The 14,343-nt window shown below is 40.1% G+C and overlaps 1 protein-coding gene across 1 annotated transcript in view; it reads left to right on the plus strand.

The window, feature by feature from the left end:
* The window catches only part of SLC2A13 (solute carrier family 2 member 13), a gene marked incomplete at both ends in the record, with an annotated part of 163,664 nt that overhangs the window by 132,586 nt on the left and 16,735 nt on the right, over nt 1-14,343 (plus strand). Inside the window, one exon of the mRNA XM_082494963.1 lies at nt 5,690-5,815. Coding sequence (XP_082351089.1) covers nt 5,690-5,815 — 126 coding nt within the window. The remainder of the gene's footprint in view (nt 1-5,689; nt 5,816-14,343) is intronic.

Consider the following 14,343-nt stretch of genomic DNA (forward strand, 5'->3'; position numbering starts at 1 on the left):
GAAGGAGGATGGAGCCAGGCTCTTTTCAATGGTTCCCAGTGACAGGACGAGGGGTAATGGGCACAAGTTAGAACACAGGAAGTTCCGTTCAAATACACGGAAAAACTTCTTTACGGTGAGGGTGACAGAGCACTGGCACAGGCTGCCCAGGGAGGTTGTGGAGTCTCCTTCTCTGGAGATTTTCAAGCCCCGCCTGGATGCAGTCCTGAGTAATGTGCTCTAGGCAATCCTGCTTTAGCAGGGGAGTTGGACTAGGTGATCTCTAGAGGTCCCTTCCAACTCTGAAACTCCGTGATTCCATGATTCCCCTCTATTGTGCTCTGGTGAGACCCCATCTGGACTACGGCATCCAGTTCTGGAGCTCTCGGCACGGGAAAGACATGGACCTGTTGGAGGAGGTCCAGAGGACAGCCACAAAAATTATCAGAGGGATGGAACACCTCTCCTATGAAGACAGGCTGAGAGAGTTGGGGTTGTTCAGCCTGGAAAAGAGAAGGCTCTGGGGAGACCATATTGTGGCCTTTCAGTACTTAAAGGGGACTTACAAAAAAGATGGGGACAGACCTTTTAGCAGGGGCTGATGCGATAGTACAAGGGGTAATGGCTTTAAACTGAAAGAGAGTAGATTTAGATTAGATATTAGGAAGAAATTTTCTACCATGAGGTTGGCGAGACACTGGCACAGGTTGCCCAGAGAGGTGGTAGATGCCCCACACTTGGAGACATTCAAGGCCAGGTTCGACAGGGCTCTGAGCATCCTGAGTTTGTTGAAGATGTCCCTCCTCGTGGCAAGGGGGTTGGGCTAGATGACCTTTGAACATCCCTTCCAACCCAAACTATTCTGTGGTTCTATGATCCGGAGGGTCACTTTAGGAGGTCAAAGATTTTATTCAGTCTTTTTAGAGATTGCACTAGAGGCTGTCAAACTACACTGTTAGGTAGTAATTTTAGTATCAAGAAAAATGTGCACAGCTAGCCAATTAATAATTCATCTATATACTTTAAATTCTCTATGAAAGAGGAAGGAATTGTCATCTTTGGGATCAGCCTGTAACCTCAGGAACAGTTAATTGGGCAGGCTGCTCCAGAGCACAGCATCCTCAAAGCTGGTGGTGCATAGGCTGGCAAGAAATTGGTAGCAAGGGACCTTGAAGTTAGTGCTGTCAAGCTTTCTGGACATCAGATATTCCCATTTAGTCTGATGAAGAGGACATAAGAGCATGGAAGCCTTGACTGAGTTGGAAGAATCAAGTTGGGAATTGCAGGTTTGGGGATATCTAGTCTCCTAACGGTCCATCAGTTTGTCAGTAAATGTGGTCTGACAATGAGGCAGGAACCATGAAATCCCATTGCATGGCAGTTCCCAATACACTGAGGGGCCAAGCTACTGAGGCTTTTGTTTTGTAGACTTCATGCCACTGAGCCGCAAAGAAGATGGGCATCTTTGGAGCCTCACATTCCTGGTTGTTGTTATTCTGCTGCATAGGCTGAAGAATCTGAAGTCTAGACGCTTGCCTTGGGTTGTTCAGGAGCCCAGCTGGTAAGCAGAGAGGGAACTAGGCACATTGTAAAACCTTTCTGCTGTAATGTTGCCTGGTTTCATCAAAATCAAATTGCCTCTCTCAGGTATTTCAGTCTTGATGAGCTGTCAGTCCCTGATTGAGAAACGTCCTGCCTGGAAACTGATTCCAAGACACTAGCTCATAACCGTAGCACAGATATAAATATTTCATGGTAAAGTACAGGAAACATACCTCCCATTTATCTTTGGATGCAAATTTCCTTCTTAACATAGACATCCTGGAGTATTCTGGTATAGAGCTTTCAAGGCCATAACTGATCTGTGGTGTAGATTTGAAAGAAGCACCAGTATTTTTATAGATTTATACTCTGACATATATTTGAATATATCTGGCTAGGGCTGATAAGAAGGTACGTTTGAGGACAGGGAGGATATCTGTAGTAGATGCTTACTTGTCAGTATGCAACATAAAAATATTGTGCAAATAATTTCCTGGTATATCGTGTTCTAATTTATTTATATCACTATGAGCATATATGTAAGGATATGTGCTCAATATCAAATTGCTTAAATAATTTTGTTTAGTAAATAGTAGTAGGGTTAGAGTGAGGAAGAGCATAAGCCTGAAAATACTATATATTTTATTTCCATTTTTTTTGAGAGAGAAATTTAGAGTAAACAGGCTCAGCACATGATTTTTTTGGTTGCTTTTAAATTGCTTCTTTAAAAAAAAATCTTCCTTTCTTAGTACGTGCTGCATCTTCAGTGATCATTAGTTTTTAGACTAACTTAGATCATTAGTCAATACAGATACCTTTATTGTGTTACGAAACAGTTGTAATGTGTATATGTTGGAATTTTCGACGGAAAAACCATCGATCTTGATCATGGAAAAAGCGATTACTGTCTACACCATCAATGTCAACATAAAAATTTTATATCAGTGATAAAAAGGGGTACAGAAGAGTGCTAGATGGTCTGAACAGCAACCGCCTCCCCTAAGTCTGCTGGGAGTTAGATTTGAAAGGGCTTTAAGGGTCTTGTATGTTGAATTTCTGGGTTTCCTCTGACATAAATTGGCCTTGTCTCTAAAACCTCAAGTCAAAGCCTGATTGTGTGAACTCACTATATAGCTAATGGCAGAAAATCCTAACCTAAAGGTAAAGGGTTTTAAATATTCGTTATTTCACTTTTCAACCTGAAAGACAAGCTTCAGGAAAGCTGAAGAAAGTAATAATTTTAAATTATTTAAACTGTTAAGAGTAACTATAACCTCTGACAGTTGGCACGACATGAAATCCAGCAGCCTTTATTATGTTGAATGCCAATTGGAAGACACAATTGTGCATACCAAATAAAACCCGAGGACCAGCTGAGTTAACAGGCAGACACCGGAATCAATAACCAAATTTCTTGAGTTTTTTCTGGACTGCTGAATGGGAAGGGAGGAATAAATAAGATACCTTCTGCTTCCCAATTGACTGATTACTGATACCCAACACCATATGAGGAGTTATCTGTAGAGTCAGCCCAGTAGGACAGAACAGACAATGCACGGTTCAGTTCTGTCATTCATCTCACGCCTCGACGTTTGTGAGGACATTGAGGGAAAAGATGAGGCGTCCAGTCCCCATCCTGTCCTCTGCTGGCAACACTATAAAGATGACAGTCATTGCTGCATCTCATTGTCATTCCTCTGCATTCCTGTGTCCTGCTGATGTTCTGGCCGGTGTTGGGTATTTGACGGTATTTCTGCTTGAAGTAAAATGTAAGAAGAACAAATCTAGAGAAACTTTGAATCCTGAAATTTTCCAAAGAGAATTGTTGCCTAAAGACTACTTTAGTATGTTAAATTTTGCACAGGGTGTTCACATTGAATATAATTTGTATAGTTGACTTAAAAATCCACTGGTGCACTTGATATCATGTAGCATTCGGAAATGTCTGCTTTCTATGCCAGGCTGCCATGCTGGCTGTGCTAACACCCTGCGTCTTTTCAGAAATTCATGTTGTTAAAATGTACTTTGACATACAACATAATTTGAGTGGAAGACGTCCTACAATTTGAAAATCATGTGTCAGCATCCTGTTTGATATCATAGGATTCTTTACACTAGAAGATGCTGCATTTTTTTAGTTATTTTTGATATTATTATTATTACATACTTAAACACACTTGTGATTTATAAAATTATTTTTATTCATCTGCAGTCTTCTGTTCCTGTTAACTCTTTTGGTTGCTGCCCATTGCTGTCCTAATATTGATTAACAAAATGTAACTAAGTCTTGCGAATGTAAGATTGGAATTATGCTTTCCTTTCAAAATTGATAATTGCAGAGTTGTTATTTTCTCATTTATCATTGCAAGAGAAGAAATGTTTACTGCAGTTAGATGATTGACTTCTACCTGAATGTTTTGTTTCATCTCTGTTGTAAAAATGTTTTCTGCAGTTTATATCTCTATTTAAAGAGCTGAAGTAATGCAGCTCTCCTAATATAAAAAAAGTCAAAAGCTGTTCAAACCTGAATTTGACCCATCAGTTAAGTAAAAGGAAGGTGTACTTAAAATAGATTTATTTTCTAAAAAGTAGGCAACATGGAAATTTTGCAGTAATTTGACAATTTAGAAAGCACACAATAGCAAAGAGCACAAATTTCTGAAACCTGGGAGAAGTAGGAAAATGCAAATGAATACATTGTTTTTAACACTATCCCACCCCTCTTTTTTGCCATATGAATTGACCTTATTAAACTCTTTAAGAAACATCATGGTAAGAAAAGTGTGAATGACTAGATTTTAAGCATGTACTTTCAGACTTTTTAAATCCATGTAATCTGCTTTACTGATTTAGTTTCTCAGTTACTTTTACTTTTACTTTATACAGTTACTTTTACTTTTTCTTATAATGGTATAATGTTTTAAGCAAATTATTTCTTCATTCACTAAGTCATTGTTATGATACAGATACATGCTCAGAAAGGATTAATTCAGTGGTTTTGTTGTTAGAGGGATATATGTTGAAGCTATTTTGGTCACCTTAATTATACATTTCTAGATGTTACATTTCAAAGTTTAATTTTAATTTCAAATTTCCAGACTTACTCCATGTTTTACAGTTTTTCATTCTCCTATTTTTAATTTCTAAAGTTATCCCTTACAATATATCAGGAGCTTTACTGATGTGAATGTATCTCTGAATCTGAGATGGCTTCCGGGGAAGGTAAACACCTGGGTAGTTTAACCACAGTAGCAACGGTCTTGACCATTTGCAAGATCTGGAGAGCTTGTGGTGGAAGTTTTCAGATAACTTGCACTGCATGAAGGGTTTCGGAATACATTCCTAGCTCACGTGCCCAAATTCCACTCAGTTTGTCCTCAGGGGCAGGTTTTAGACTGACACTTGAGTGGAGTATCTGTAGGGCATTTGGCATCTAGGCTCCCAGTAGTCAGTGGGGATGTGGTCAGTGCAACCAGTGGAGTCTAGAGAACAGTTTTACTGTCTAGTCACTTGAATAGCTTGCAAGATTGCATTGAGGAGACTTTGCCTAAATGTAAGCATCTCTTGCTCTTTGAGACTACGAAGGAAATCTGAGGTATCTAATAGGGATCTGGCAAGTGTGATGCATGGGAATGATCTGTGAGTGCACTGCATACTCCGCAGTGGCAGGTGAAGGGCAGGCAGGTTATTTTGGGGCGCTACATGCCTGTTCATGAATTGGCTCCATTGACATACTGACTCTGTCCATCGAATGTAATGGGAATTCAGGTGCCAAGTTCCCACATGGAGATGCATGCTATCGTGATCTGAGACTGACTCTTATATCTCTGTGTGCCTGTGCCCAAATCCTAGTTCGGTTATTAGGTATGATGTATGATTCTTTCTTTTCAACCCCAATCCGTCTTTTTTTAATTAAAATTCATTCCATGAGTGAATTGTCCTACAGCCTGATCAGATGTCACAGGGAGATTTGCAACTGGGCCACCAAAATGTGGTACAGAAGAAGGTGAAAGCAATCTGTATTAGTTTTGGGGAAGTTTCTATTATCTTGTCTCCAACACTGACAACTTGACTATGTGCATCCCAAGATTGATTAGGAGATGCTGTTGTTTTTGACATGTACAAATGAAAAAAGTGTTGCTTGAGTATTTATTTCTTTCTCTTTCAGTTATTGTAATGGATGTATGTTAGATCCAGACTGTGGTCTCTGCTACAAATTGAATAAATCAAGTGTTGTTGAGTCGTCATGCATTCCTGTTGATAAAGATTCCACAATGAAAGCAGCATGGGGCAGGTATGTCACTTTTCAAGATTTTCTGGTCTTGTGCTGTACCAATGGTCTATTTTATGCTATTGTGAGACCACTTTTGCTTTTACAGAAGATGTTACTCTTAAGATGTTCTGGAAGAAAAAAATAACTTGGTGTTGTCAAAAACGGGCAACTGCATTCTAACAACTCTTCTAAATAAAAGCCTTGACCCTCATGTGTGCAGCCAGTTCAGTGTAGTCTGCCACTTAGAAAGTATGACAAAAGTACACTAGTAATTAGGAAAATTAATTTTCCCCCGATGTCTTCATTTGAGGGGCATATTCCCTAGATACACACTTAAAGCCCTCTGAATTAATTTTCTTTTAAAATGCTTTAATTAAACCACACTTCTAATGTTGGCCTACTAAAGAAACCGGCTTGCTTAGCTGCATAATCTAAAATGATAAAAATCATCAAAAGTTCAGATTGTCAAAAGCATGGTTTGTGGCCACAGATTCCTGTGTTCCTCTGCTTCAAAGCGGCATCGTGCCATATGTTGCACTTGGGGTGTAAAAATATGTGGATTCACAGAAAAGTCCCAATGCAACTGCAAAATACATCACACCTCTTTTTCTTAAGCTGCACAAAGATTCCCTGTGAAGTCAGAGCAATCTTCAAGTTTTCTTAAGTATTGACTGTTCTTAAGGAATGGCTTTATGAGTTGGAACAATGTTCTGTAAGGGTTTTATCAATACTTTAATAATGATTAGGGCTTGGATTAGAGTTTAGAATGGTTCAGTGCCACAAGGGAATTATATAATTACTGCTGATAAAATATGTAATTACTGCTGATAAAACCTCCTTGGCATAATTCATCTATGCCACCCACACGCCATAAACTTAGGAAATATGCAAAGGTTCATGTGGTGGTTTGGACTTTTTTATTTATTTTTTTTTTAACTTTCATGTGTATTTCTCAGAAGTTAAAACCAAGTGCCTTAGTGGCAGTGAGCCATACAGGACAGAGGTTGAAAGGTATGAAAATATCTACTAATTTAAAAATCATTAATTTAAAATGACTCTAAAACTGCCCTCCTTTTGATTTCAGTATTCTTAGAATGTTATGCCTCGTAGTTCATTCCAGGTGCAGAAGAGGGTAGTTTATATTCTTTGTAATCCTAATTTAAAAGCACTGTGATCATTTTAGAGCTACTACTGTTTATTGATATAAATAACTGAAAACTACAAGATCTCATCCCTCTTGCTTGTTTTGCGACTATCTTCAATGGCACATTATACAACATACCTTGCATATTACCTAATATCCTCGTGTGCTCACCAGCACTTGGACTTTCATATTTGTAAGGTCTCTCTGTATTCCAAATTAACATTAATTTCATATATGCTATAGTTTTAAGTGGCATGTCTGTAGTTAGCAAAATCATACTAGCACGCAGGAAGACATAAATGCAAACATAAACTTGTTACGACTAGTTGGTAGATAAAATTAGGCAGTGTTATGGTATAACACGTAGTAAATGTGGGCATCAGTAATCCTTTTATATTCATGATTTCTTCTCACATAGCGCTCCTTGCTGTACAGCCTGTTGGAGCAAATTAGATAGGAAAGAAGAAGTATTTCCTTTCTACACTGCAAAATACAATATTTCCATATTGTACAATAATTCTGTAGCATAAGGACTCTGGTCAAAGTCTTTCAAGAAAAAACGGAATTATTTTAAATTCATTATATTTGTAGTCACTAGAGTGAAGGTCCTGCCTTAAGAAGGAAAACCAATGAAATATCCACATTTCTTTTTCCAAAGATTGTATGTTCATCCCCATTTCTAGTGTTTATTTCATTAATTTCTAATCTTGCCTCCACCTGGTCTCTGTAATCAGGCAGTTTTCTAAAAGCCAGTCGTTCATGCTGTGAAATGTCAGGTGGCACCTTCTGTGCCTTCTGAGCCCTGTGGAAGAGGCAAGCGTTTCACCTCCTCCTCCTCCTCACAGCTGCATGTGTTTCTGCATACTGGTCCAGAGGGAATCCCCATAGATTTGGGCTTCCAAGGGCTCACATTGACGTACCCTCCCAGCACTCCTTCCTCAAATCCTGAGTCTGCTTTCAGCAAAATCGGTCCCACAAAGCCACAGGATTTCCTCTCCAAGTGAGAAGATCACTGCAGTGGAAACGGCGTAGTTACATCCCCAGTTGTGTCTCAGAACAGCGGGAATCATCTGTATCTTTCTGGCAGCACAGGGAGAACCAGTGCCTCGGACAAACTAACAGCACTGGGGAAGAAATGACGCCTGTGCTGATGCTTGAAATTGCATCTCTTTGTTTCACAAAGTTACTTTGTCACACGCTGGATGCACAGTGGCAGTTATTTTAAAAATACACAGCATTTTTATGATTGGAAGCTGGTTTAACAATTTGAAAGATGATTTTGTGATCTATGGACATCTGATAACCATAATTATCACATGCAGCCTCTTTGTAACGCCTGCGTGTTCTGATGGCTTCGTGGCATCCAGCATTGGCTGAATGGGTTTAAACGGCTTAAAACCTCCAGAGTTACACTGACCTCATATGGCCAATTTATTTTGACATTAATTTTGCTGAGGAGAGAAGGAAGACGTGAGCTATTTGTTTGGGATTCGTTGGACCTCAGTTTGCCTGAGTGTTAGGAAAAGCAGCAGCTCTGGCTACCTTGCCTGATGCAGGAGGTTCAGAGGAACGGCTTCTGCTGGGCTCAGATTGATGGTGCCATGCAGAGCATTTCACTGCTGCTGCGACTGCATTTTGTTTATGGTTTTCCTGCTGGAAAACTGGGAGCTGCAGCCATGGAGAGTTGCCTGCGGTCAGATCGCACGATGTGTGCGCAGCCACCGAGCTCTGCAGCCACCTTAACCCTGACTGTCCCCACATTCGCTCAGGGGCTTATCTACTCCTGATGTGTAACCTACCAGCGAGGTGAGAGGTGCTTAGAGGCACCGACAGAGAAGGCCTTGTCATATTTTTTTAAAGCTTTCTGCGGCTGCACAAGCTGACATAGAAACCCTCCTGTTTATATATTTATAGCTTTGCACTGTTCTTCACAATCGATCCCAAGGTGCTTCGATAACACTGATGTAACAGGCAATGTTTTGACTGTTATCATAAAATACTGTAATGTATTTTTGTTTGTGAGAAGTTTCCCCGGTGCCAGCCTGGTGTACGAGACACCACCTTTATGTTTATTGTTAATCATATTTATTCAGTTACGGTATGTTCTACATTGAGAAGTTCTGGGGAGGGGAGGGGAGAAAGCAGAGATTTCAGTCTCCTGTGGCTGCCAGCAAGGCTGTTTATGTTGCTGTGGTTGCCATAGAAACCTAGGGAGACAATTAGAGCGTCCAAATGTTTTTGAAGGAGAATATAGCATTTTGGTTCTTCTGAATACAGGGAACTCTCTGGCCAGCAGTGGCCCTGGGGGAGAGACCATGTAAAAATCAATCTGACCAAATCCAAGCCAGGCCACGAAGCAGCATTGGTAATGCGCAATGGGTACACTTGTAAGATCATAAATGTGAGACAAAGAATAGAGATTTATTTAATTTTTTATTTAATCAGTTACATAAGCCTGACTCTGGTATGGGAGTAGCACAGCAAGGAGCATCCTGCCCAGGGCACCAGCACCATCAGGTGCTTTGCTGCCCTTGCTATTACTGAACCAGTCAACAAAAGCAACAGTCGACACGCAAACCTTGCTGCCTCCAGCTCTGCCCAGGGACGTATAAAGGACGGTTTCAAGACAGTGAGCAAGAATATTCTTAAATTATTTATTTCTAATAAAAGAAGAAGAGCTGTGTCTTCTCTCTCAGTGTGATCTGAGGGTTCTGTGTTGGGACTCTGTTCTCCAAGACTCAGGGAAGTTTCGCATTTGGCAGCAGCACAGAAAGGCTTGCAGTTCTGTTCTCTTCATGAACATCGAATTATAAAATCCCCACGAAACTGATAAAAAGCATTATCTCACTTTTACAGATGGGGATGCAACGGGAAAGTTCTGATATGAAACTCAGGTGGCACGACAGAGGTCACGGGCAGCGTCCGCCTCTCAGCCAGGATTGACTGTGGAGGTGATTGCTTTCCGTTCCGTGCTTTCAGAGCACAAACTGAAACCTAATTTTTCCCCACAATCGCAATTACTCCCAGAGTACTCTCGGAAACCTTGAAACTTCTGTCCATGTAATTGCAATAACCCTAAAGGCCAGCCAAGAATGCTCTAGAAGTAACTTTAAATTGCATTAATATTCTTACAGTTGAAAGAATAACCACACAAGAAAGGAGCTACCAGTAGTGCCTTGACATGACATTAACCTTGACATGAGTATGTTGTCAAGACCACAGCAGGCCCACAACTGCAAGCTAAAAGGCGCTTATGAGTGACTCTGAGCAGTCTCCCTCTGGAGAGAAAGATGTTGACTTTATACAGTAAACAATTATGAAGAAATAATAACATCATCTGCAGATCAGAGGCAAGCCTAGAAGCCATCCTGTCCACAAAATTAGCTGGCAGGTCTCCACAGTCTCCGAAGGAGGACGATTGGGAACAGAAATCTATAAAGGGAGAGGAGCTGAGTGATTTACTTTCTTCAGCCATTTTTATTAACTTCATTAAAGGAACATCTTCCTGCTGCGGGAGTTTAATGCTTCACGGAGAACCCTGCTTTCGTCAATATAAAGAAGCATTCCCCTCTCTAAGGGCATTCATTGCAAAAGCAAGTTCAAGAAGAGCTCTGCGTTTGGGAAGCTCTTCATTTCCCTCTGGCCAGTGCTCTCCTGAGCTCCTTCCCTCGGTGTAAAATTAATGGTGTGTTTTCAGATGCTCAGTAGTGCTGTTATGTGTCACTGTGTGCCTGTTGCTTGGATCCATCAGTTTGCTGAGGACTCTAACTGTATCTCAGAAACCTGTTCCGGGGAAAATTTGGTTTAAATTACCCAGGCAATGTGAGGAAGCAGGTCAGGCGGGCAGTCAAATCCCGGCTCCCAGCTTCAGGAGAGTTTCTACTGCAGGAATGTGCCTAACGACCTTGGCTTTAGACCTTGGCATTCAAGCCTGGATGCTAACTAGATTCCAGTGGTTAAAAAAAAACACCACGAGAGTTCATTAGCTGGATTCTCAGACAACAGCCTGGTTTATGTCCAACGGGGAACATGCCAGTGCCTGTCACAGCCTCAGGAGTATTCTGGGGAGCTTTACATTCATACAGTGCTGCCTGTCGTCTAATGCATAGCAGATGAGACTGTTAAAATGATTAGAATACTTTTTCTTAGTAGCAATGTTAGATTTTTCTAGAAATGTCAGGTTCCTTTTACTGCTTGTAAATAAAGACAGACATAAATAAGTTCATTACACTTGTTTTGCTAGTCGCTGTCTTATAAAGATGCTTGTGCAATGTGACAAGTACATTTGTAAAAAGTTGCTGTGACTGCCTTACTAATGCCAAAAAAATGTGTGTGCGTATTAACATTTTTAAAGACTGAGAATGTATTTTCAGTACGTCATGGGGAACGGGTATCCAGACCTTTCCTGTTACCACGGAAAGGCTAGCACCAGAGCAGCCTTCCAGGAATGAAGTATTCTTCTGTCTGTGGGTAGACATTGCTTGTTTTGTCATGCAGAAGCTATTGGTAGAAGTTTTTATTGCTGAAATGTTGATTTGGAATCTTTCTACAAGGGCCTGCATTGAAAAGCGCTGCTTAATTTAGCAGCAATTAGAGGAGGAAGTAGTATTTCTCTTCCTAAGTCTTCAGAACAATAGATGAAGATTACACATAGGATTCTGGTTCTCACATTTGCAAAGTAGAAAGGTAGTAGAGGGAGTAAATGATACAAGAAAGTAGCAGGATCTACAGAATATTTCCATCTGCGTGTATGTCGGCTGCGCTCAAGAGAGCTGTGGTTATAACAAGGAGTCTTAGAGAAATTTCTTTCTGCACAATATGAGAAATGTTTACTAAATTGACATATTCAGCACTTCAGTAGGAACCAGAATATAGAATTTCCCCCTGCCCCCGGGATCATTTAGGAAAGAAAACCAAAATATATGCAGTTTCAAATAGAATTGAATGCTGATTATCTTCCCCATGGCCAGCAAGTGTGGGAACCTAGAGTAGTCGAGTGGCAGTACGCAATGCTATTTGTCCTATTTGATTAGGAGTATGTACTTCAGCATAATAATATCTAATACATGTTAGTGAGGTGCACAAAAACAGAAATAAGAAAAAGACCTGAAACTGATTACAGTCAGCCTAAAATCTAAGGCACAAGGTCTTTTCTGGGAGGAAGACATTAGACAGTGAAATCCCGGTCTAATGGTTGCACGTACTGGTGTGATTCTGCAGAGCTGGGGAGGTAGAGGAGGAACTTAAGAAATCTCATATGCATATTTTAATGCCATCTCTGCTAACTGGTAAGAGCAAATAGGAAGACTAGAAGGATAAAGTGATGCAGAATATTACGTCCTCAATCGTAGATGAAGCCTGTGTTACTGGTGATGCAGGAGTAGGTAGCGAAATAAGTGCAATTTTAATGTTCTGATCCTTTCAGCTACTCTTTCTGCTCAGATCTTTCAGACATAACGTTTCTAAGTTCTTTTAAAAGGAAATTATTTCACAGTGGTCTTGATAACCATAAGGTCTCTTTAAGCATTTAAAAATGTGGTAAAATCTGTATATGTACTTAAGTAATTTAAATTGAGGGTGGAATTTTTTGTAACTTTAACAGAAGATGCAGTCTCTTAATTTTTTTTTAATGTTCAAAATGTTATTTTATTTTTTACTGAATCTAATGCCTGAAATTCAGGTGCTTTGTATATTGTGTCTGCGTTTTAGGTCTAAAATAATTAGCAGAGCAACATGATAATCTAAACTGAAACTATTTACATTCCTTTAGGGTAATTACTTAAGAATTGCTATTAATAGCTCTAACTCATTATATCTACTCATTATATCTGCCGAACCAATGGCAAATTCTGGATGCTTGAAAGGAAGGACAAAATATACTCCTCATCAGTCCTGTTGTGAAGACAAAATTTATTTGTTGGAGACACCCACCACAAAATAGGGTCTTAAAGCAGGCCTGGTTAGTTTGAGACATTGTTTGTATGTTTGTTTTCTACCTGTTTCTTTGTACTGCACTTTGCTGCTGAACCTTGCTTCCGGATCTTACTCCAAATTACTATTTAAAAGGCATTCCGGTAGAGGGTGATTAAGAGACAGATGCTGACAGCTATTTGGGCTGCTTCAGATGCTGTAGCATTCAGGTAACTGGAATAGAAAAACAAAAGTGGCCCTTGAGCTATAACATTCCTGAATGCTGTTTTTTGTCAGGAAAAATTGTGTTATTTAAATGGAAAACTGAGTCAGCGCTCTTCACTGCTTAAAAGCGGCCGAAGGAAGAAGATGCTGGGGTGTTCAAAATTTGAATTTACATCCTGTTGAGGGAACAACCTTTCTGCTCATTTCAGTCATTCTGTGGTCAGCTGAGATGGGACTAAAATAAACTGATCTTGTTTCCCGTTTAAAAAGCGTGTTTGCTTTTAGATGACGAAGGAGATAGGCAGAAAAGCGAAGGAAAAAAAATGCCATCGTATGTGAGAGAATTAGCAGGGTCTTGTCAGTGTGCTTAGAGTATGTGGGTAATTCCTGCAGCTTTTCTCTCCGTCTCTTACAAAATGTACATTGGAGAAGAGTCTTTTATTGCCCATAGGAGCCTGCTGCTAATTAGCTTCCTCAGCTGCTCATCTTTTTAGGGCTGGATTGAAAGACGTCCGTGCCGCACCAGGGAGTTCTCCCAGGGTGGTATCGCAGCAGGGGCAGAGTATGGCCCCAGTGCTCCCCTCGGCCAAGAGAGTTGGAGTGAGGGGCAGAGGAGGATGCTTCGCCAGAGAGCATGAGCGTGCAGGGAGCTCCTGCTGGGAGAGAGCTGGGCATATGCCCTTCTGCCCTGGAGCCAAAGCAAAAGGAACTGACACGTATGGATACCCACTGAGCGTGTGGATTTTTCTTTTTTTTTTTGAGACAAGAATACTTCCAGTAGTTCTTTTTCACGTATATTCAGTTATTGACTCTGAGGTTCAGATTGAAATAAAAATCCTCGTGAAAATTGTCCCAGCAGATTCCTTTAGGATTTTCTTACACTCTGAAATGAATTTACTAAATTAAAATTTTCTGTTTTGGGGGCGGAAAATATTTTTGAAAGGTGCATGTGGTTGGGGATTTTTATTGATAAAGAACATTCAGCAGGGTTTAACCCAGCCCTTGGTACAGCAGCTTGCACCTTTAACAGCATCCCTAATCCAAATTTTACACAGCTTTATTCCATAATAAGTAACTCTTCAATAATCACATCATCTGATATAGTAAAATTGTGATCTTTTCCCTTCTTAAAAGGATAAAGTTTTCAGAGTATTTTTTTTCTTTTTGAGGGAAAATAAATTAACACATTTCTGCATTAGGGCTGTTGAATAATTCAATATGTTTGATGAGTTTAATTCATATAAATTATTGTATGTGCTGTCAGCATGTG

The sequence above is a fragment of the Vanellus vanellus genome (genome assembly GCF_965231255.1).
Source record: "Vanellus vanellus genome assembly, chromosome: 1".
Taxonomy (NCBI): domain Eukaryota; kingdom Metazoa; phylum Chordata; class Aves; order Charadriiformes; family Charadriidae; genus Vanellus; species Vanellus vanellus.